At 39.6% G+C, this 25,621-nt stretch overlaps 1 protein-coding gene across 1 annotated transcript in view; it reads right to left on the reverse strand.

Annotated features, from left to right (window-relative positions):
* The window catches only part of SGPL1 (sphingosine-1-phosphate lyase 1), an 87,837-nt gene that overhangs the window by 33,582 nt on the left and 28,634 nt on the right, over positions 1-25,621 (reverse strand). Inside the window, exon 4 of the mRNA XM_044659096.1 lies at positions 13,454-13,521. Within this exon, the coding sequence (XP_044515031.1) occupies positions 13,454-13,521 (68 nt within the window). The remainder of the gene's footprint in view (positions 1-13,453; positions 13,522-25,621) is intronic.

Below are 25,621 nucleotides of genomic sequence, written 5' to 3' on the forward strand. Positions count from 1 at the left end.
ACTATCAACAATTTGGAAATAGATCTTGATCGATGACACATGTTAAAACCAGTGGAAATACACATCAGTCATGGGGGGGGGGAGCTCGGGGGGTGAAGGGGAAAGTAAGAGCATGAATTATGTAACCATGTTAACTTTTCTAAAAAATAAATATTAATAAACATTTTTTAAAAAGTTAATATTTAAAAATTATTTTGACATGTAAAAAAGAAAAAACTTTAAAGGGAACTAAACAAGCTCCTTAATTAAGTCTGACTGTAAAGGGTGAAAACCATCCTCTGCCTCAAGGCTTCCTACTTTCATTTAACTTAAGCATTCTTTAACCAAAGCCAGATTGCTTTTGGTTTCCCAGTGTAGCGGTTCCAAGTTGCCACTTATTAAAAGTTTTCACTCAGGAAACTTAATTTTCCTTTCTGCTTGATCTAGTGATTTTATTAGGAAGTTAATTTTCTCACGATTCCTGGTGTTGGCCAACAATATCAAAGATTTACTTACTTAAGTTATGCCAAATGTTAAAAATTTGCAAGTATCTGGTCCATGGAATAAATGCATATACCTTGCAGTCATATTCTATGGCAACTCATTCTTAGATTCTCATATTTTAATCAAAAGGGAAAATACCCAAAAGATACTTATTTCTTGAAGTCAAGAGACTTCACCATGAAGGGATGGGACAAAGTCCTCCCTTCAGTCAAGACAACCAGAGTTTTCAGTCCTCCAAGGGGGCAGAGCTAGAACCAAAGAATGGGAGCTCAGGGGTCAGAGAAGGGAGAAATCACTCACTTCCCATTTCAGACCCTGGAAGCAAGCAGGGCACAAAGGACCCCTGCAAGTACTAAACTTCAAGCTGTTATGGGAAAGGCAAGAGGGGCTCCTTTCCAATCCCACTTCTGACACTAACTGTTAAACTAGAAATAAAGGAGAACTCACAAAGAGTTATAAGCAAGACACTTCTTTATTCCATTAGGCACAGCTATTTCAGGGATTAGGCTCAAATCAAGCCCAAAGCAATGAGGGAAAACCTCAATATATAGTCATGACAAGACAAAAAAGAAGAGAAGGCGTAGCTGTAACAATGGTAACATTTGCTCAGTGACAAGAGAGTTTGCCCAGCGTGAAGGAGTCTATTCTTATCAGGGCTCCAAGATCTAGATGTGGCTCCTGCAGGTGATTCCAGCTGGTTGGTTTGAGCTGAGTCAGTGGTTTTGACACTAATAGAGTGAGCAGCAGAGTTCATCCAAGTGTACACACACCAAGGACTGTTCTTATACCAAGCTCAGAGCATACCTTGATTGGGTGAGATTTGCCCAACTGCCAGGTCTGGGCCTCAGGATCATGACCACTCAGGAAAATAAGAGGCATTATTGTCAAGGTATTAATATGGGGGTCCTGACATGCCTGGCAATAAGCAGGAGCCAAGAAAGAGCCAAGAAAACAATACAAACACACACACATATACACACACATATATATGTATATGTATACATACATAAATATTCATACTGATTAATGTGAATAATAAATCCAATAGAATGTTTGTTTTACTGTTTTAAGTTATAATTATATGTAAAATAAGGTAATTTGGTTCACCCCAATAAAACTACTATGAAAAGATTTTTAAGTAAAGTTTTTAATCTAATTATTAGTGAAATAGAACAGAAAAGGATAAGAAAATATATTTCAGATTTATGTTTATAGTAATAGAGTAATTTTAGCAAGCAAAAAATTTTAATTAGAAATTTATCAAATATCATATCCAAAACTAGACCTACATTGATATGACAAAAAAATGAGAATATTTTAGCAGCATAGAATAAATTATCTTCTCCTTTCTTAAATCTTTATCCATATGATGATGGGTAGAGAGCTTTGTTCACATCTCATCCCATGGGCATGTATGTTCACATTCTCACACTAAGCACCAAGTATAACTGGATGACTTGGGGTATTGTCTAAAAATTAATAATGCTTAAATACAAAGTTACTGCCCTTGCATTATTTTCCAACAGCTGGGCTAAAAGAACTTGAAAATCAGACTTCAAAAATAGTTTTCAGTCACCCCTGCTTTCTTATTTGATCACTAAAGAACTGGAAGCAAAGGATTAATGTAGCCCCTTTGAACATAAGGATTTGGAGGCTAATAAACAAGCCCTGGTTTTCATGTTAAACTTTCTTCTGCATTACCTCCTTATAGTAAACAAGGTATAGTAAAAATATGGTGTAGTAAATCCAGACTAAGTTTTCTCTTCCTTAGAAAACAACCCATTGCTCAGCAGCTCCCAACATCTACTCAGATGACAACAAAGGGACCAAACTCACAGCATCCTTTTTTCAGAATGAGCCTTTTTCATCCTCATTAAAAAACATGTTGATCAGTGAATCAACCTTCTTTGATTATTTTCCTCAAAACCTCAAGATATTTATGTTATGCAATCTCACCTGCACTGGCAACTTTCCAGTAATTTTAACATTATGCAAATGAAATCTATTGTTTTTCTCTGCTTTTTTAAAATTTATTTTGACTTTCCAGGTTAAGATGGCTGCAGAGTAGAAGCAGGGCGCTTAACTCTCCTAACCAACCCATACATGATACTTCAAAAGGAAACAAAAATCAAATCCAGATGAATGAAGGGACCCCATAATAGGGTACAGCATTGAAGGTACATGGGAGTTGGGCATTTCCAGACTATAAGGGGGTGAAATAGCTTCCACTAAAATGCGAAATTATCAACCCTCCCCCACCCCACCTACAGTGCCAGAGCCAGTGCACAAGAGTTAGAGCAAGCATGGGGCATTTACTAAGTTCTTGGCAGCAAACTGGGAACACCAGGGGCTTGCTCCTGAGAGCAGCAAGACTTAAGACCCCAAGAGGCTAACGAATGCAGACTTTGAGGGCAAACCTTGAGGGTGGATCTTGGGCACAGACCTTGGGCACAGACCTAGAGCTGAGGGGTGACAGACAGTGGAAGCAGCATGCTGAAACTCGTAAAGGAGCCTTGGGCAGAGGAACAAGCGAGGGGCAATTTCTGGGTTCTTGGTAACTGACTGGGACCACCAGTAGGCTTGACCCTGAGAACAGCTAGACTTGAGACCCCAGGAGCCTAAAGAGCACAGACCTTGGAATAAGAATAAATAAGGTCTGTGCACTGCACTGTGCCTCATAAAGTAGCCTCAGGCAAAAATTGCTCCACAACTCTATACACAGAGAGCCTGCCCACCTCACCCAGACTTCTGACTGAGAAGGAAAAAAAACAGCATAATAATGGCAAGCAATGTCCAAGAACTAACCAAGAGAAAGAACAAGAAAAAAACATTAACACTGGATAACTTTTACACAGAGAAAATCCAGACAACAGAGCAGACAGCAGAGGAGGACAAACAAGTAAACACATCCAAACCTTCGGAAAAAAAAATGAAAATTGGTCACAAGCCCTTGAAGAGTTCAAATCTGAGATCATGAGAAAGATGGAAGATATTTGGCAAGAAAAGTGGAAAATAGCTCAAAAGGAAATTAACAGGTTAAAACACAGAAACTCCCAATTGGAGAAAGATGCCCCAAAATCAAATGAAATGATAAGCAAATTGGAGACCGAACTTAAAGAACATGAAACCATGAAGAACAGGATAGACCAAATCAAAAAGGAAAATCAAAAGATTATAGCAGAAAACCAGTCTCTAAAGACCAGAATTGGGCAGCAAGAACTAATAAAGCAAAATCAAAAAAATGACAAAATAGAAGGAAACATGAAATATCTCAATGAGAGAATGACAGATCAAGAAAACAGGTCTAAAAGACACTTTGAGAATCATTGATCTTCCTGAAAAATCAGAAATTAATAGAAATTTGGACACTATACTACAAGAAATTATGTAAGAAAACTGCCCTGATGTTCTTCAACAAGAAGGCAAAATAGACATTGAAAGGATCCATAGATCACCCTCTACACTAAACCCTCAAAAGTCAACCCCCAGGAACATAATTGCCAAATTCAAGAGTTTCCAAGTTAAGGAAAAAATATTACAAGAAGCCAGAAAGAGATAATTCAGATATCAAGGAACAACAATCAGGATTACACAGGATCTGGCAGCTGCCACACTAAAAGACCACAAGGTTTGGAATATGATATTAAGAAAGGCAAGAGAATTGGGTCTACAACCAAGGATCACCTACCCATCAAAATTGACTACATACTTCCAGGGGAAAGTATGGGAGGGAATTCTGAGAAGATGGAGGCGTAGAAGCAGCAAGGCATCAGACCTCCGTAAAGCCCTTGACCACCAATCAAGGACAAAGGGCTCCGAGAGAACAGAAAAGCAAATCTGACAACACAACAGAGCTGGGGGATCCTCCAGCTGAACTTAACTTAAAAGGTACATGGGAAAAAAAGAGAAAAAAAAGCCTGAATTCTTGGAACTCTCAGGTGGGAGGGGAAAGAAAGGAGAAAGATCCCAGATCCCCTCCTCCACCTAATGTGCAGAGTCTCCAGCAGATCCTGGAATCTCTGAGTGGGCTGGGGCACTAGTCCAAGGGAGTGCCTCTCTGGCACAGCTGTGCCAAACTCAAGGCTTTGATCACAGACAGCAGGGAAGCTGCTGGGGGGAGAAACCCAGAGAGGGTGAACATACCCTCCATCTTATGCTACACCCTCCCACACACTTTCTCTTGAGGCTTTGACCTCAGGGTACTTGGAGCAGTGTAGATCAACCACACCCAGGCTTAATCCTATCAATACAATAAATAAGAAGTCTTCAGAGGGCAGGGAAGCTCCAACACCCCTCCCCCTCAGACTATAAGGAAAGTAGCTGAATTAACTTCTTTAGCTTTTACCACCAGCTGGGGAAAATCTGGCCTCAGGTCCCACTAACCTAATTAATCAATAAAACAAAGAAGAAGCCCTCCCAGGGCTGAATAGCCCAAACCCACAGATAAAAAAAATGATCAGAGGATCAAGATTACAGCCAATTACAGGGGAGAAAGAAGGAAAAAACGTGAGTAAACAACAGAAAAAGAAAAAAGAAACCACAATCAACAGCTTCTATCCAGAAATTGAATAAAGAGCAAATGGATCAGAAGAAGATAAAGGAACACCAAGAAAAGACATAGAAACTTCAGTGAAATAGACACAGGCTTTGGAAGAACTTAAAATTCAATTAACTCAAGAATTCAAAATTCAATTAAGAACTCAAAATTCAGATAACTCAAGAATTCAGAAAACAATCAACAGAGGCTAAAAACAATTGGGGAAAGGAAATACATGATCTAAAACAACAAAATAATGTCTTAAAAGCCCAAATTGACCAACTGAAAAATGAAACAAAGAAAGTGAAAAATGATCTACAAAAAAACAGACCAGAAGGAGGATGAGCAAAAAGCCAGGGATGAAATTCAGTCCTTAAAAATTAGAATTCAATAACTAGAAGCAAATAACTTCACAAGGCAGCAAGAATATATAAAACAAAATTTAAAAAATGAAAAATTTGAGGAAAATATGAAACACTTCACTGACACAACTACAGATCTGGAAAACAGATCTCAAAGAGACAACTTAAGAATTATTAGTCTGCTGGAACATCATGGCAAAAGGAAATGTTTGGACATCATCCTACAGGAAATTATACAAGAGAACTGTCCTGACATTCTCAAACAAGAGGGTAAAGTAGAAATAGAAAGAAGCCATAGATCACATCCTACATTTAATCCACAACTGATAACTTCCAGAAATATAGCCAAATTCAAAAACTACCAGACCAAGGAAAAAAATATTACAAGCTGCTAAGAAGTCATTCAGATACCAGGGAACCATAGTTTGGATAACACAGGATCTGGCTGCATCTACATTGAAGGACAGGAAGGCATGGAATACAATATTCCGGAAAGCAAGAGAGCTAGGTCTACAACCAAGAATTAACTATCCAGCAAAATTGACTATATTCTGGCAAGGGAAAGTATGGTCATTCAACAAAATCAAAGACTTCTAAGCATTCATAAAGAAAAAACTGGACTTAAGCAGAGAGTTTGCTGCTCAAACACAGAACTCAAGAGAATCACCATAAGGTAATTAAGAGGTGGGGAGGAGGAACAAAACAAAAAAACAAAAAAACCTTTTCTTTAAGGGACCCAATAAGCTCAATTGACTTATATCCCTATAAGAAAAGAAGATATTGGTAACTCTTAAAAATTGTTATTACCAACAGGGTAGATAGAAGAAGTATAATTAGAGGGAACAGGGACAAACTGTATAGGATGAAATGTCAAGATATATGTATGTATGTATATATGTGTATATATATATATATACATATATATATTATATATATATATATATAAAACTAGAGGTAAAAAAAGGAGATAATATTAAAAGAACAGGGAAAACAGACAAAATGGAGTAAATTTATATTTCATAAAGAAGCGCATGGGGCGAACAGGGGAGAAGACCAATACAAAGGAAGGGTAAAGAGGGTGGAGAAAGGAAATACTTAATTCTTAAGTGCATTGAAATTAACTTAAAGAGGGAAGAACAATCAAATCCATTGGGGAAGAGAATTGATTCATGCTCTATAGAAAAGTAGAAGGGTAACAAACTGGTGGGGAGGGAAGCAATACTAGGGACGGAGGGGGGGGCCCCGGCGTAGCTTTAAAGAACAATAAGAAGGGAATAAGAAGGGAATAAGAAGGGAGAGGGGAGAAAGGGAAGTACAATAAGGGAGGGGATTAGGGGAACTGATTAAAAACAAAACACTGGTATAGAAGGAAACAGTGAAAGAAGAAAGGACAGGACAAGGAGAGAGAATAAAAATGTCTGGGAATACACAGTTGATAATTATAACTCTCAATGTGAATGGGATGAACTTGCCCATAAAACGGAAGCAAATAGCAGTGTAGATTAGAAACCAAAATCCTACCATATGTTGTCTACAAGAAACACACATGAGACAAGCAGACATACATAGAGTAAAAATGAAAGGATGGAGAAAAATCTACTGGGCTTCAAATGAGAAAAAGAAGTCAGGGGTTGCCATCATGATCTCTGAAAGAGCCAAAGTAAAAATAGATCTGGTTAAAAGAGATAGGGAAGGTAATTACATCCTAATAAAAGTCAGTATAAACAATGAAGAAATATCAGTACTCAACATGTATGCACCAAACAGTATAGCAACCAGATTTCTAAAGAAGCTAGTGGAGCTCAAGGATGAAATAGATAGCAAGACTATACGAGTGGGTGACTTCAACCTTCCCCTATCAGATCTAGATAAATCAAACCAAAAAATAAATAAGAAAGAGATAAGAGAGGTGAATGAAATCCTAGAAAAATTAGAGTTAATAGATATATGGAGAAAAATAAATAGGGACAAAAAGGAATACACCTTCTTTTCAGCAGCACATGGAACATTCACAAAGATAGGCCACATACTAGGGCACATAAACATGGAAAGTATGGGCATTTAACAAGATAGAAGATTCCCAAGTATTTGTAAAAAGAGACCAGAACTAAATGGAAAGTATCCAACCACAAAAATCAAGAGAAACATGAAAAGGTATTAAATAAGAAAGAGAGGGGAAAGAAAGAAAACTCTTATTTTTAAATTTGCTTCTTTAAGGGCTTCAATAAGATCAAATTATTTGTATTCCTATATGGAGAAATGTTATGTGTAATTCTCAAAAATTGTATTCATTATAATAGTAATTAGAAGAATTATTCATAGGGAGAGGTTGGAGTACTAAATGGTCTAAGATGAAATGGGGGAAAAAAGGGTTGGGAGGAATAGAAGATGGCACCAAGAGAAACTTCAAGGAATAAGAAAAATAGGTTAATATATATCACACAAAAAGGGCATGGGAAGGGGAGGGGATGAATACTATTATAAAAAGGAGAGGAAGAGAGCATAAATAGGAAATACTTAAATCTTACTCTCAGCGGAATTGATCCTGAGAGGGAAGAGTAGCTAGATCCATTGGGCTATCGAATTCTATCTTACCCTATGGAGAAAGTCAAAAGGGATAAACCATAGGGGGCAGTGGGGAGTTCAAAAAGGGAGGGGAAGAGAGGGGGGAGGGAATTTAATAGGCCTTAAAAAAATAATAAGAGGGGAACAAAAAGGGAGGGGGTCGAAAGGGAAGTAAACTAAGGGAGGGGATTAGGGGAACTGATTTAAAGCAAACCAGTGGTTTAAAAGGAAATAGCATAAGAAGTAGGGGCAGAACTAGGAGAGGATATTAAAATGTTGGGGAATATACAGCTGATAATTATAACTCTAAATGTGAATGGGATGAATTTGCCCATAAAACAGAAGCAAATAGCAGAGTGGATCAGAAAACAAAATACTACCATAGGTTGTCTACAAGAAACACATGAGGCCATTGGACATACATAGAGTTAAGGTTAAAAGCTGGAGATAAATCTATTGGGCTTCAACTGAGAAAAAAAAGACAGGAGATGCAATTATGATATCTGACAAAGTCAAAGTAAAAATAGATCAGATTAAAAGACAGCCTGATAAAAGGCAGTATAGACGATAAGGAAATAACAGTACTCAACATGTATTTACCAAATGGTATAACATCCAAATTTCTAAAAGAGAAACTGGCAGAGCTCAAGGAGGAAATAGTAAAATATACTAGTGGGAAAGAAAAAAAAATTTATTTTGTTTTTTCCCAATTATATGTGAAAACAGTTTCTAACATTTTTCAAAGAATATTGACTCTCAAATTCTCTCCTTCTTTCCCTCCTTCCCACGGAAATGATAAACAGCTCATATAAATTTTACATGTACAATCACATAAAATATTCTTCCGTGTTAATCCTTTCATGGAAATAAACTCAAAAAGAAAAAAAAATTAAGAACAAAAGTGAAAAAAGTTAGCTTTGGTCTAGATTCAGACTCTTTATCAGTTCTTTTTCTCTGGAAGCATTTGTCATTTTTTATCATGAGTCCTTTTTAGATCTTTGTATTGTTGAAATTAGCTGTTATACACAGTTGTTCATTGAATAATATTCCTATCATTGTGTATAATGTACACTTGGTTCTGATTATTTTATTCTGTTTCATGTAAGTTCTTTCCTTATTTCTGCTTACTTCACTCTGTTTCATGTAAGTCTTTCCAGGTTTTTCTAAGTGCCTCCTGCTTGTCATTTCTTACACCATAATAGTATTTTATTACTATTACATATTATAAGTTTTTCAGCCATCCCCCAATTGATGGGTATCCTCACTATCCAATTCTTTGCCCTTTAAGAGCTACTTTAAATATTATTGTACATATAAAGTCCTTCCCTTTTTGGTTTTTTATCTCTTTAGGACAAATCAAGTAATGGTATTGCTGGGTCAAAAGATATGTACCGTTTTATAGCCCTTTGGGCATAGGTCCAAATTGCTCTCCAAAATGAATCAGTTCACAACTCCTCCAACTGTGCATCAATATCTCAATTTTCCCATATTCCCTTCATAGTAGCCCATCTGATAATAGTAGGATGGTACTTCAGAACTGTTTTAATTTGCATTTTTCTAATTAATAGTGTCAGAGCATTTTTTGGCATGTAGAGAGTTTTAATTACTTTGAGAACTTCTTCTTCATATTCTTTGACCATTTATCAACCAGGAAATGACTTATATTCTTATATAGTCAATTCATTTCTCAATGTATTTGAGAAAGGAGGCCTTTATTAGAGACTTGTAAAAAAATTTTGCAACATTATGATTACCAGGTATTAATCTCCATTCTATTTACCCCTGTTTAATTTCTGACCTTCACCTCCCCCAAAGTTTGCCCTTTTTTCTATCAACCCCACCTTCTCTTATTCCCTTCCCCTCCTGCTTTCTGGTAGAGTAAGCTAGCTTTCTATTACCAATTGATGGTGTATGTTTTTTCTTCATTGAATCAATTCTGATGAGAATAAGGTTTACATACTCTCCTCCCAACCTCCCCTCATCTTCCCCTCCACTGTGAAGGCTCTTTCATGCCTCTTTTATATGCAATGATTTACCCATTCTCGTTTTCCCTTCTTCCTCCTGCCAAAGCATTCCTCTCTCTCATGCCTTAAGTTTATTTTTTTTAATATCAACCCATCATATTCAACTCGCATCCTTGCCCTCTGTCTACATATTCTATTTCTAACTGCCCTAATAATGACAAAGTTCTTTGGAGTTACAAGAATCATCTCCTCAAGTAGGGATGTATACAGTTTAAACTTATTGAATGTCTTTTGATTTCTTTTTCTGATTAATGTTTTATGATTCTACCAATTCTTGTATTTGAGAGTCAAATTTTCCATTCAGCTCTGGTCTTTTCATCAGGAATGTTTGAAAGTGCTCTATTTCATTGAACATCCATTTTTTTCCCTGAAGGACTATGCTCAGTTTTGCTGGATAAGTAATTTTTGGTTGAAGTCCTAGTTTCTTTGCCCCCTGGAATATTGTATTCCTAGTTCTCTGATCCTTTAATGTAAAAGCTGCTAAATCTTGTGTTATCCTGTCTGTGGCTCTGCAATATTTGAATTGTTTCTTTTTGGCTGCCTGCAATATTTTCTCCTTGATATGGGAGTTTTGAAATTTGGCTATAATATTTCCAGGAGTTATCCTCTGGGGAACTCTTTCAAGAGAAGATTGGTGGATTCTTTCAATATCTATTTTGTCCTCTGGTTCTAAAATATCTGGGCAGTTTTCCTTGATAATATCTTGAAAAATAATGTCTAAGCTCTTTTTTTGATCATGGCTTTCAGGTAGTCCAATATTTCTTAGATTATTTCTCTTAGACTTATTTTCCAAGTCAGTTTTTAACAATGAAACATTTCACATTTTCTTCTATTTTTTCATCCTTTTGACTTTGTTTCTTGATCTCTTATGGAGTCATTAGCTTACACTTGCCCAATTCTAATTTTTAAGACATGATTTTCTTGAATAGACATCTTTACCTCCTTTTCCATTTGGCCAATTCTACTTTGTAAAATTATCTTCCTCAGTGAATTTTTCTATCTCTTTCCCCAGACGGCCAATTCTGTCTTTGAAAAAATTCTTCTCTTAAGTGTATTTTTGAATGTCTTTTTCCATTTGGCCAATTCTGCTTTTTAAAGCGTTCTTTTCATTAAGTTTTTGTGCCTCTTTTAGCAAATGACCTATTCTCTCTTTTTTTAAAGTTGTTTCTTTTTAAACCCTTACCTTCTGTCTTGGAGTCAATACTATGTATTGGCTCCAATGCAGAAGAGTGGTAAGGGTAGGCAATGGGGGTCAAGTGACTTGCCCAGGGTCGCACAGCTGGGAAGTGTCTGAGGTCAGATTTTGAACCTAGGAGCTCCCGTCTCTAGGCCTGGCTCTCAATCCACTGAGCTACCCAGCTGCCTGCCCCCATTCTCTTTTTTTAAAGCATTATTTTCTTAAATTTTTTTATCAATCTGTTGACTCTTTTTCCATGATCTTTTGATTTTCCTGTATCACTCCCAATTTTTCTTCTGCCACCCTTATTTGATTTTTAAAGTTCCTCCATTAATTTTGAGCTCCTCCATTAATTCATTTTGAGCTTGAGAGCAGTTCATATTTTTCTTGGAGGCTCTGGATGCAGCAGTATTAAGTTTGTTGTCTTCTAAGTTTGCAATTTGGTCTACCCTGTCACCAAAATACCTTCCTATATTAAGTTTCTTTTTTTGTTGTTTGCTCATTTTCCAGACTTTTTCTTTTCTTTTAATTAAAAAAAACTGTTAATGTTGGGTTCTATATCTGTGGTAAAGGGAACACTGTTCTGAGCTTCAGGTTCTTTGTATAGCTGCCGTTAGACCTGGCTCTGGGGATCAATCTGCTTTCAGTTCTTCCAAAGTGCTATCATGTAAGGAGAGCTGTGCTTTACTCTTCTGGCCTGGGCTCTGGTTTTTGGATAACCCTTGGGACTGTGACCAGGGTCCCCCACTTCCCTGTGACACAAGTGCTAGTATGCTGCTGTGTGCTGGTGCTTCTCCTCACCCTGAGATCACACCCCGGGCCAGTGACCTGGTTCTGTGTATAGGCAACACGAAGAGAGTCTTGCTCCCTATAATCTTCTAAGAAGTTGTCTAAAGCCATTTACCATTGGCAACCCAGAGCTCTGGAAGCCTTTCCTGCTGCTTCAGCTGCACCCTTGGCCTGAAGGCACAGTGGGGCCTATCCTGGCATGCTGCCCTCCACCGGGCCCACCCCAGTGCACTAGATCCCTTGTGCCAGCCTTCTAAGTTGTTTAGGGCAGGAAAATGACTTCACTCCATTCTTTGATGAGTTGTGCTGCTCCAGAATCTAGTATAGCTTTTGGGAGGGCCATGTGGTCAAGATCAGGTGGGCCTCTGTATCTTCTTTGCCATCTTGGCTCTGCTCTCCAAGTGAATTTGATTCTTAAAAAACACTCACAAGAAAAGTCTCTTCACTCTCTACTTCATTTCTATCTTCTTTCACTGTCTAAGCTTTTGCTTAAATGGTTGCTCTGCTAAGAGGAATGCATTTTATTACAATCTTTAATCAACACAGCTAAAGACTTTCTATTTCTATCAGTGTAACACGTCTGTTCACAAGGCTGATACCATTAGGTCTTTTTCTCTCGTTTTGCTGACGAACTTGATGACATTTCTGTCACATACACAGGCATTCCAGAACCTATTTTAAAGTTACTACAGGGGGCAGCTGGGTAGCTCAGTGGAGTGAGAGTCAGGCCTAGAGACAGGAGGTCCTAGGTTCAAACCCGGCCTCAGCCACTTCCCAGCTGTGTGACCCTGGGCAAGTCACTTGACCCCCATTGCCCACCCTTACCACTCTTCCACCTATGAGATAATACACCAAAGTACAAGGGTTTAAAAAAAAAAGTTACTACAGCCACATTCATGCCATTTGATCGCATCAAATTTTTGTTCTGATGAAATAATAAGCCTCTTCTTTTTGGCCCTGGCAATGTTCCCATCTGAAGTAGTCTTCCGTTAGTCCTTTTTAAAAGTCTCTCTTTTTAAAAAGTTAACACAACTACAGGTAACAGCAGCACACTCTATCCCTCTCCATTTGACATAGGCAAGTACAGATAGACAATGTAGTACTTCAACAAGTACACATGCATGTCATTAATTGTATTTGGGGTTGCTTTACATAAAACTGGCATCATTTTATAAATTGCACTAAATCCAATTTCACATTATTCAAACTCCCACTAGCTATGCACAGTGACTATCACAATGTAAATGAAAAGATTCACTACAAAAAAAAAAAGGAAAAATTCAGTGTTTCAAAATAACAAAAATAAATATGACTGGAAGGAAGAGAATGTACAAGTTTTCAAGAATTTTTTCAATATATTGATTGGTTGTGCTGATTTTTCCCCCTTTTTCTTTCTTTGTCTTTAAAAATAGTATTTGTTACATGGGAAGGCTCCTGAGGGGAAATTATGGTGATTTTTTTTAAGACAGCAATAAAAATTCATTTTTTTTAAAGGACAGAGAAAGATTCCACTTACCTTATTACCAATAATAGGAGCTTTTCTGATGATTCTAAAAATCTTCTTTTGGACCCTTGAAGATAAGCCTGAAAGAAGCACAAATGCAATTTATTAGTCAGTAGCTCCCAAACCTCCCCTACTCAGGTATATAACCAAGGTATCAAACTCACAATAGCTTAAAACACCCTAGCAACTCCCTAAGATAGGCAGAACTAAATTAATATAGAGTTGGAAAAATTTAACAAAATGTTTAAAATCCAGTACAGCCTAGATAATGTGAATTTGTGGTTTTCAGAGTCCATAAGCAGCCTAGTTTGACACCAACAGCACACAACTTGTGAAGTTTTCCCTTGCCCTTAAGTCATACTACCAGAGTTTTATTTCCCAATATCCCTAACACCCACTAATTCTCCACCTACCCCCTTGCTGGCCAAGCCATGGCTACCATGCACAGTCAGCCCTCAGGGAGCTGCTCATTCCCCCTCTTCCCAGCATCAAGGACATTTTTGCATGCCCCACCCTTCTGTCCAGCCACCCAAAGCAGGCACTTTCTCCCTCAGCTCTCTCTGGTAATCTAGGGGCTCAAGGACGCCTTGAATTGGCCCTCTGGGCACTCAAATTGGGAACCAACCCTGGCCTAGCCCAAAAAGAAATTTTCAATTCATAATGTCTTTGGATAGAATCTGTGCCTGCACTTATTTTTTTTTTAATATTTTCCCAGGTTTACATGATTCATTTTCTTTCCTTCCTTTCTTCCCTCCCCCCTCCCAGAGCCGACAAGGAACTCCACTGGATTGTACAAATGTTGTCACTTGATACATATTTCCATATTATTCATTTTTGCTATAAAATGACCTTTTGAAGCTAAACCCCAAGTCATACACCCATATATACATGTGGTAAGTGAGGTCATATATTTTGCTTTTGCAGAGTAGAAATCTACTCCTATTGTTTTCTTTCTCTCAATGTGGTTAGCATTCTTTCCTATAAGTCCTTCAGGAGTGTCCTAGCTTGTTGCATTGCTGCTAGTAGCAAAGTCCATTACATTGGATTGTTTCACAATGTTTTACTTTCTGTGTACAAAGTTCTTCTGGTTCTGTTCATTTCACTCTGCATCTGTTCATTGAGGTTCTCTCAGTTTATATAGAAATCCTTACAGCATAATAGTATTCCATCACCATCAGATACCACAATTTCTTCAGCCATTCCCCAATCAAGGGACAATCCTTCATTTTTGAATTTTTTGCCACCACAAAGAGTGTGTATGCCTGAACTTCTTAAACAACAAAATTTGGGAGCATTTTCTAGCCCTGAGTATTCAATAATCACAGAAGACAGTCAAATCTCATGGAAGGTGTTACCAAACGTATAAGACCAAAGTCTCTATCTGATTTCTCACAAATTAATGTCCTCTGTAAGGGCTAGAATGTAAGGGGTAAAAATAAAAGGGGTTGAACTAAATTTATGTGTGATTGAATGTGATTATGTGAACTAAATAGTGTGATTGCCAGGAATTATTACTCAATTCTAAATGACTTTTTATGGTACTTTATTTACAAAAGGAGAAAGAGTGAAAGTAAGAAAATCAGAGAGTGTAGATATTTACTCCAGCCAGGTCCTAAAGAGGCAGGGCTTAAGAGGCCCCAGCAAAGGGGACCCAGAGGTAGATTAAACAAGGGTTTTAGCCATGAGGTCTCCTCCAAGATGAGGGGCCTCTCCAGAGGCTAGTACCTCCAGAACAAGCCAGGAAAAGGAGTCAGCCTTTTTCATTCATCCACGGGGTAGTTCTAAGGGAAAATAAAAAAACAATCCAAGGTCCTCAGCTGGAGCTCCTCCAGGGTCAACTTGAAAGTGAAAGACCTTCTCACAGGAAATTCTTGCCACTTATAAAGACCACTCCTTTCGTCACTTCCTCTGCTTTCCTTCCATTTTATGTGGACCAATTACAGTTAAAATTGTGCTTAGGACTGCCCAGGGGGCAATCAGTTGATTCTGATTCATCACTTATTATGGCACACGTGGGTCACAGACCTCCCCATACTTAAGGATAAGTGGGGTATATATACTTCCAGTGATTAAATCTAAAAATGGGCAGAGAAAAATTAATTCCATCTTCACACCTCCAAATCACCAAATACAATGGGTCTTTTTTGGTCATCCTTCTTGACCTTCCTTCTGCAGCACTGAATGCTGTTGACCAAATTCTTCCATTCCATTCTATCTCTATTTCTTAGATTCAATAACACCACTGTTATTTCTCTCTTCCTAACTCTAACCACTTCTTTCCTTTGCTGGCTCTTCATCCCCTTCTTAACTCTTTTAGATGAGAGTTCATATTTATGTCCTTAGGAGCCCTCCTTCCCTGTACACTCATCCTTATTAAATTCATTCATTCATTCATTCATTCATTCATTCATTCATTCCTATAGCTCCAACTATCATCACATACTGCCTAAATACATTTTACCTTGATGCTCCCAAAACTTCTGACTTCTTTTGACTTCACTACTTCTAAAACCTTGATGTTATCTTTGACTCTCTCCTTTTTTTCTCATTAGTCTCCCTGCTGCTAATTCCTCCTCTCTCCCAACCCTCTTCCACACATCTGCCAAAATAGATTTGAATCTGACTATGTCCATCCCCAGCCCAAGAATTTTCACTTGTCTTTAGGAGAAAACACAAATTCATTAGGCTGGACATTTAAAGGCTTCACAACAGTCCACTTCTCCAGAATTACTTTTGCCTTTCTCCCCTTCATATCTATTCCAGGAAAACTGGTCCATTTGCTGTTTCACAAATTTATCATCTGATCTCACACTCTTGCACAAATTATCCACTGACTAGAATATACTCCTTCTTCACCTCTACCTCTTAGAATTCTTAAATTCCTTCACGGATCAGCTCGAGATACATTTCCTAATTACTCAATGGTTTAAATGTTATATCGTTCCAGTAAAATTTAAGCCTCTTGAGAACTGGGATTGTTTGGGAAGGATTTTTTTCAACGTGTAGATGTAGAAAATGTATTTTTAAAAGAAAAGTTACTTTTGATGTAACAGTAAAGGGATTACAAGGAACAAAGTACTATGAGAAAAATGATGCTGCCATACTGGATCTTATGGCAAAAGCAAGGATTCAATAAAAAAAACAAAATATTATTGCAAAAGCATTTTTCTTTGTTGTGACAGTATTAGAAAACCTCAAGAGTTAAGTAGTCCTGACCCTCTACATAAGAAAAATGGGCAGGCACTCCAAATTTCTAAAAAGTACATCTTTCATTTTACAGTTTGAAAGATCAATTGACCCTCTCTGCCTCTTCTAAAGGTGTTCATATTAGCATTCCCAATCAGCATTTCAAACATCCTTGGATTTTGCCCAGACTCAAAGGCCTCCAGCATTCTCCTCTCTTCTGTCACATAGCCATAAGTGTATGAGACTTATAAGTAATAAAAGAATTTGGCTAACCTGTGTTTAAACCGGACTTTGTATCTTAAAAATATACCTTTGAAGTAGCTATCTGTATTGTTTGTCCTTGTCTGCCACTGATATCCATCATGTATCAATGTGTAATGGTTTTTCTAATAAATAAATACCTCAAGCTAGATCACTTTTTCAACCCTTTCTTTTGACTCCTCATTTCTTTCTTTCTTTGCCATGTCGATTTGCTCCTTACAGTCAAAGAACCCTACCTGGGCCAGATTGCACAGACTACAGCATAACAGAAAACAAATTATACTACTTGAACTTCTTCCCTTTTCTTTGTTTCCAATGGCACAATCTCAAAAAAATGAACCTGATAATTTCTTGAAATATGGTATCTAGACTCTTTCTTTGATCAAGGCTTTTCAGGTAGTGCAATAATTCTTAAATTATCTCTCTTTGATCTATTTTCCCACTGTTATTTTTCTGATGCCATATTTCACATTTTCTTTTATTTTTTCATTCTTTTGACATAGTTTTTATTTTTTTCTTGATGTTTCATGGTCATTAGCCTCCACTTGACAATTCTAACTTTTAAGGAATTATTTTCTTCAATGAGCTTTCATAACTCTTCTTTTTATTTAGCCAATTCTGTTTTTCAAGAAGTTATTTTCATCATTGAGGTTTTGTGCATCTTCTTCCATTTGGTTCTGTTTTTTTAAGGTATTATTTTCTTTAGTATTTTTAATGCCTGTTGTTTTTGTGTATTGTGTATTTGTTTGTGCCAAGTTGTTTTTTTTTTTTTAGTCTTCTTCATTTGTTCTCATTCCTTTACCTGATTTTTCCTCTATTGTTCTTATTTGATTTTTAAAATCACTGGTTACCTCTTTCAGGAATTCTTGAGCTTGTATCCAATTCATATTTTTCATGGAGGCTTTGCTTGTGATGTTTTGACTTCATTTTCTTCTGGGTTTGGGTCTTGACCTTTCTTTTCACCATAGTAAAAGCTTTGTGGTCCAGTTCTTTTTTTATTGTTGTTGTTTGCCCATTTTGCCATGCTATTCTTGATTTTTAAATTATATTAAAGTTGGGCTCCATTCCCAGAGTGGGTACAGAGAAGTGGAGGTAAGAGGTAAAAGGTACTATTCTCAAGTTTTAGGGGTTTTGCACTGCTATTTTCAGAGTTAGTTCTGGAGATTTGGAAATTTTTGGTACTTTCCAAGGTGGTATCATCTGGAGAGAAGTAGGGTCCCTGTTTCCTGGTCTGCACTCTGATCCTCACCTAGGAGAGGTCCCTACCTCCTTGCATCCCAAGTGATACTGTTCCTCTGGATCCCTGAATGCTGGTGACCAAAAGTGATACTGCTCTTCAGGGCTCTCACTTCTCTTTCTGACCAGTTGCCAAGGCTCCTGGGTGCCTATGACTTGAGAGCTCCCAAAGAAGCTGCTACTCCTGTTACTACCACCTAGACCTAGCACTGGGGTTTCAAGCAGCATTCTTTCCATTGCATTTGATGGCCTCTAATGAATAACAAGAATTTCTGGCTGGCCCAAGATAAGGCACCTGCCAAAGAGTGATAACCCATTTAGCTGATCACAGGAGAAAAACAGAACCATCTTTAGCTAAGAGCATGGCCCAAGTGTGATGTTTTCTGTTGCATCTTTAGGAGACAATCATTCTAATAACAACTAATGTTTATTAACTACCATGTCCACACCTCAACTCACAAAGATCTCTTTCCTTCTCAATTCTCACCAAACTTGTGGTTCTTGGCACTTACCACATACTTCCTGCTGTTGGTATTAGCTATTGCATATGCCGTATCACTACAAATTGACTTTGATCTCTTGACCAGCTCCAGAACATATCAGTGCTCAGGAATATTTAATTGATTACTCACTTTAGGGAGCATAAAACCTGCTGCTTAAGCAGGTGTCATAATTCATTCAAAATTCCTTAACTTGTTTACTATAATGTATAAGCGCAGAAAGTTGCTTTTTTTCACTGGCAGCCTTTCACTTTTTTTAATTTATGGTACTAGAAATAGCTAGATTGTTACAACAAATACCAAAAACAAGAATATCTGGGAAAGGGGAAATTAATTTGCATCATAGAATATTAAAAAGAGTTCAGCTTCGTGTATCAACTCAAAGTTTCCAATTTTACTGGCCAAGCAAACTGCCTATCTAGAATACATTACGGGTAGAAGAGACTTTCAGACTAGGGACATAGGATCAGGTATCCCCAAAAGAACAGAGATAAAAAGAGGGAGGAAATGGGAGCAAATAATGTTTACAAATGAAAATGAGAAAAGAAAGGAAGAATGAGAATGAAGAAGAGCAGGTTAGATTACATTGTGAAAAGCAAAGAATGTCAGCTGGAAAGTTCCTTCAATATTCTAGTCCTGAATAATACCTGTCTGTTCCCAAGTGTAACTCCAAAGAATTTTTTTTGACCAAAATAAGTTTTTCCTTAGCTACCACACATGAAGAGGGAGACCAGTAGCATTAAGACTGCTACCATTGTGTAACCATCATGAAAAAAGGCCTGGGTCAATTAATAATTGTAACTAAAAATGAATAGTAATTAAACTTATGCTACACACACAGAGATATTCATGGGACACCACTTTCCCTCCTTACTCAAAAATTAGGATGTCCTAATTTGGCTTAACTGTCTCATTTCACAGAGGAAGTGAGAGAGGTCCAGAGAAGAATGAAGGGGTGAAAGAATTAGTCCTAAAAGGGACTCCGGAGGTGCCATCAAGCCCAACTCTCTCATTTTAAAAATAAGAAAACTTGAGTCACAGGGCAGTGCAATAATTAATGTTTGAGGGCCAAAAGGCTAGTAAATGTCTGGGCTTCCCAATTCCAAGGTCAGGGCTCATCCACTAGTAATAGGATTATAATACAATTTCCCATCTCCCCAGGGGCACTGAAATATCTTTTTTTCTTTTCTTTTCCTTTTCTGATTTTAATTAGTTTAGTCATCCTTCCCTACTACTATGCCCCCACAGTAAACAAATAAGAAAGAAAAAAATCATCATAATATGAATAGTCCAAAACAGCAAAATAATTTCCACATTAAGGCCACGAGCCAAAATTCATATTTAATTATGCATATTAACTCTGTCACCTCTGTGGCATAATTAATTTTAATTTAGTCCTCTGGATTAGTGGTTGATCATTGCATTAATCCGAGTTCTAAAGTTTTTCAAAGCTGTTTTTCTTGAGAACATTATTTTGATTGCATACATGGTCATCCTTGTTCTGCTCCCCGAGGTCTTCCCAGTTTCCTCGAAAACTGCCACTTCATCACTTCTTATGGCATAATAATATTCCACTGCATTCATTTGCCCCCATTTGTTTAGCCTTTACCCAGTAGAAGGACATGTCCTAAGTTTTCCACATTTAGTTGGCTCAAAGAGGTTATATAGGTTGTTTTATTGGCTTTTTTTTTTAAAACCCTCATCTTTTGTCTTAGAATCAGTACAGGATATTAGTTCTAAGGCAGAAGAGCAGTAAGAGCTAAGCATTGGGGATCAAGTAACTTGTTCAGGGACACAAGGCTAGGAAATGTCTGTGGTCACATTTGGACCCAGAACCTCCTGTCTCTACACCTGGCTCTCCACCCACCACTGAGTTGCAACCCAAGGATATATGTTTTAATCCCTTTTGGGGGCCCACCTCCAAATAGCTTTCCAGTTGGCGAGGCACATTCACAGCTTCTCCGACAAAACACAGAATGTACTATTTTCCTGCGGCCACTCCAACATAATTTTCTTCTTTTGTCATCTTTGTCAAACTTACAGGTGAGAGGTAGAAACTTAGGGTTGCTTTAATTTTTTCTTTCTTTAATTAATAGTGTTTGGGAGCACTTTTTAATATCATTGCTGATAGGTGGGATTTCTTTCCTTGAGAACTTCTGCTCATCTCCTTTGACCTCTGAGGGAATGGCTCCTTCAGGCTTATGAACTGTAATCAGCTCCCTTTATAGCATTTTATCAGAGAACATCCCACAAAGATTATTCTCCCTATTATCTATTTCTGCACTAATTTCAATGGTTAGATTTGCTTATGTGAAAAGTTTTAATTTTATGTAATCAAAATTTATCCATTTTACCTCCTATGAACAAACTCTTTCCTTATCCAAAGATCTGAAAGGTTCGTTCCTTCCTCCAATCTGCTCAGGATGTCACCTTTTCTCTCTACATCATGCATCCATCTGAATATATGGTTCAAGATGTTAGAGATCCTAAATCTCTAATAATTAGAGAAATACAAAAACAACTCTGAGGTACCACCTCATACCTAGCAGATTGGCTAATATGACAGCAAAGGAAAGTAATAAATGTTGGAAGGGATGTGGCAAAATTGGGACATTGATGCATTGCTGGTAGAGTTGTAAATGGGTGCAACCATTCTGGATGGCAATTTGGAACTATGTGCAAAGGGCTTTAAATGACTTTGACCCAATCATACCACTGCTGGGTTTATACCCCAAAGAGATCATAAGGAAAAAGGCTTGTACCAAAATATTTATAGCCATGCTCTTTGTGGTGACAAAAAAACTGGAAAAACAAGGGTATGCCCTTTAATGGGGAAATGGCTGAACAAATTGTGGTATCTGATGGTGATAGAATACTAGTGTGCTCAAAGGAATAACAAACTGGAGGAATTCCATTGAACTGGAATGACCTCCAGGAATTGATGTAGAATGAAAGGAGCAGAGCCAGGAGAACCAATTTATACACAGAGACTGATACACTATGGTACAATCGAACATAACAGACTTCTCTACAAGTAACAATGCAACAATCCAGGACAACTCTGAGGGACTTTTGAGAAAGAACACTATCCACATTCAGAGAAAGAACTGTGGGAGTAAAACACAGAAGAAAAACAACTGCCTGATCACATGAGTTGATGCAGATATGATTGGGGATATTGACTCTAAATGAACACCCTAGTGCAAATATCAATAATATAGAAATGGGTCTTGATCAATGACACATATAAAACCCAGTAAAATTGTATGTCAGCTATGGGAGGGGGTGGGGGAAGGGGAGGGAGAGAACATGAATCCTGTAACCATGGAAAAATGCTCTTAATTAATTTAAGATTTTTAAAACGTAAAAAAAAAAAAAAAAGATATTAGAGATCCTGGAATATTAAAGAGTTCATCATAGATCACATCCATAGCCTCCTGGTACCTTGAAGGTCCCTCTCTTGTCCCCCATTCCAAAAGCTCAGCAAATTTGGAATGACACAAAGCTGAGAACTAGCACACTGAAGGATAGATGGCATCCAAAACTGGAATGGACCTTATAAAGGATTGATTGGGGTTTTTATAATAATTCCATGTAAAAGTACAGGACTAGAGGGAAGGATAAAGACTTTATGTGAAGGGGCAGCCAGGTGGCTCAGGGGATAGAGAACCAGGCTTAGAGACAGGAGATCCTGGGTTCAAATCTGGCCTCAGACACTTCCTAGCTTGTGACCCTGGGCAAGTCACTTAACCACCATTGCCTAGCCTTTATTGCTCTTCTGCCTTGGAACCAATCCCCAGTATCAATTGTAAGACAAGTAAGGGTTTTGGGGGGTGATTTTTTTAAGTTCAAATGAAAGAACTCTGGATGCTTTGGTAGACAACGAGCTACAGGAACAATGCTAATCACCATGCTCTCCAGGGCAGCAGAGGTGACAGAGTCTGCTGTGCTTTGGAGGGCAGATCCGCTGTTGAGTGACCAACAAGGCATTTTTGAGCCATCTGACAACTCAGGAGGAAACTGGAGATATTTAGCCCTTAAAGCCAGCTCCAGGGAAGTGAGGAGCTTTGGCAGGAAGGAGATGAGACATTCTGCTCTGTCCAAGGGCGCACAGCTAGGAGAAGCTCTGCCAGGCATCAAAGCCCTCCCAGTGTGGCTGGTAACTATGAAGAAGGCTCTCACACACTCAAATGGGTGCTGCAGGGCAGCTGGTCATTCAGACCATGAGGCAGCAGTCAGACAAGGGCCTGAAATGAGAGGTCACCCAGCATGGAGGGGCCTTTGGGGAGCATTTCTGGAAGGGGAGTCTGAGACTAGGGGGACCCAAAGATGGAGCTGACATAGAAGACCTTGGAGGCTGGCAAACACTGAAAGGAAGGGAAGGGGAGGAGTTGAGGCTACTTCGCAGACAGTCATTGACTTTCTGGAGTATATTTATGCCACAGACATAGAAAAGAGGCTTGGCATATTTCTCTCCTGGACATGCTAACCTGAGATTGTCTCATTTATCAGAAGAAATGCAGCTAGAGGAACTGAAATCAGCCCAATGCTCCCAAAGGCAGGTTATCCCAGTCCCAGAATAGAGCAGGTTTCCACCTGGGGTCCATAAGCCTGCTGTGTTACGTTGGGACGATGGCATTTCCCTCAGTCTGGTGTCCTTTTCCTCTGCCTTGGATTTCGTGTACTTAAAAGAACGATCCTGGGAAGGTGTCCATCCAAGGGCTCCCAGGCACACAACAGAGCCAATGTTAGAACGAGCCAACGTCTTCTCTTCCTTCTTGGTCCCCCCTGGAGAAGCTGACTGCTGTTGATGGCTTTAAACAAAAGAGAAATTAGGCCTCTTTCTCATCCATTCTACATGGCATTCATGATAGGCTGGAGATGCCAGAACGTAGAGTTTGGGGAACGCGAGACAGACAGGTGTGGCTAAAATGGGGAGTGCCTGAGTCATGGGCAGTAAGTCAATGAAGGAAGGCTGAAGGAAGCCTGTAAAGGGTTTTAAACACGGAGCTGAGGAGTCTGCATTTTAGCCGAAAGATCCTAGGAAAGGGCAGCATAGTGGCTCGGTGGAGAGAGAACCAGATCTGGAGATGGGAGGGTTTCCAAAAGGCATTAGACACTTCCTAGCTAGGTGACCCTGGACAGGTCATTTATCTCAATTGCTTGGCCCTCAAGGCTCTTCTGCTTTGAAATCTATACTTGGATTGATTTTGAGATTTTAGGTAAGTCCTTAAAAAAAAACCCAATATCCTAGGGAAGGTCCTCATGCAGGGAACTCATGGGGTCAGACCTGTGCTTCCAGATGGAAGAGGGCCCAGTGAGGAGGAAAAATGGAATAAGGCAATAAATCCAATGGAAAAAGGCAATAAATCCAGCCAAGATGCCCAGAGGACCTGCACCAAGGGGACATCTGTATGGGAGGAAAGAAGCTGCGCAGAGGGACAACTGGGGAGGGACGGATGGGCTCTCGGGGAAAGCTACCAAGTTCCATGTTAGCCAGGCAGTGTTTGGGGTGTTCCAGAAACATGAAGGGGCCCAACAGGAAGTTAGCCACACAGGACAGAGTTCAGGAGCCACACTGGGTCTGGGAGCCACCACAGAGATCCCTAAAGGGAGGAGAGGGAACAAGAAGCCCTCAAGCAGGGCCTGAGACAAAGGGGTGACTACAATCACAGCACACAGTAAAGGGAAGAAAATGGAGATGACAGCCCGGCCAGGGAAGGGGAAAGAGGGACTAGCATTAGACTAACTGGCCTCTTATCCAAAGGAATTCAGTGACTATTCCCACTTCCACGAAGGGAGAAGCAGGGCACAAGAGACCTGGCAGGCCTGGCCCCAGTCTCTGCAGTACTGAAAGCATATTCAAATGAAGAGAACCAGTCAGTCCACAAGCACTGACTAAAATTGCCTACAACATGGGCCAGGCTCTGCATTAGTCACTGAATACACAAATGAGCAAAATGAAACCCTTTCTAGTGGGGCGACCCTGGGCAAGTCACTGAACCCAACGGTCTTGCCCTCACTGCGGTTTCTGTCTCAGGACGGATGCCAAGAAGGTCGGGACTTAAAAACAAGCATGGAACCAGGTCTCTCAAGAAGCTGCCATTCTCAGGGAGCAGACAAGCACACAGGTAAGTGGAAGAAAAACGCCAATCATCTACAGAGTCCTTCAACATGAGGTGGTAAAGCAAGAGAGGGACTCGGAGGCTGAGATAAGGGGACCTTCCAGGCAGAGGGCATGGCTGGGGGCACGGCATGGAGGTGGGAGATGGAGCCCTGCCCGTTCCCACATCCCTTGTCCAGCATTTAGGAAGCACCAGCCACGTGCCAGGCTCCGAGCGGAGTGCTGGGACTACAAGAAAGTCAGAAGGCAGCCGCGGCTCCCCAGGGTGTGCCGGTGTCCGGAGAAGGGGCAGCCTGGAGAGAATCGCGGCAGAAAAGGCACTAGAACTCACGGAGCCTGAGAAGGTGTTCTCCCGGAGGCTGGGAAGCCAAGAGGCGAGATGAGGAAAGAGAAGGTTCTAGGCCGGGGGACAAGCAGGGCCTGAGCCGCGAAGAGCCTCCGATAACGTGCAAGAACACCCCAAAGACAGGAGGGACCGGCTCGTGAAGGGCTCTGAAGGCCCAACCAAGGGCCAAGCTGTCTTTTTGACCCCAGAAATGACAGGGCGGTCCTGACCTTTCCTCAATGGCGGGGTCACACGGTCAGGAAATTAGGGCGATTAACTGGACAACAAACGTGACCGGAGAGGCGGGAAGATAGGAAGGGGCTGAGGGAGGAGGGGCTCTAGAGGGCGAGAGGCACCATGGGAAGAGGGAAGGGGCGGGGCTTATACGGGAGGCAGAGAATGCCGCATGGGGGCGCCTACGTTCAGAAGGGAAGCTAGGCTCGGGAGGAGGCTGGCCCAATGGGGCTCGTGTGGCCCGGGCAGATCACTGGGGTGGCCGCAAGAAGTCACCCCTGGACAAACCGGATGCTGCTGTGCTGCGGCCAAGG

Source organism: Gracilinanus agilis, chromosome 2 (genome assembly GCF_016433145.1).
Source record: "Gracilinanus agilis isolate LMUSP501 chromosome 2, AgileGrace, whole genome shotgun sequence".
Lineage (NCBI taxonomy): Eukaryota > Metazoa > Chordata > Mammalia > Didelphimorphia > Didelphidae > Gracilinanus > Gracilinanus agilis.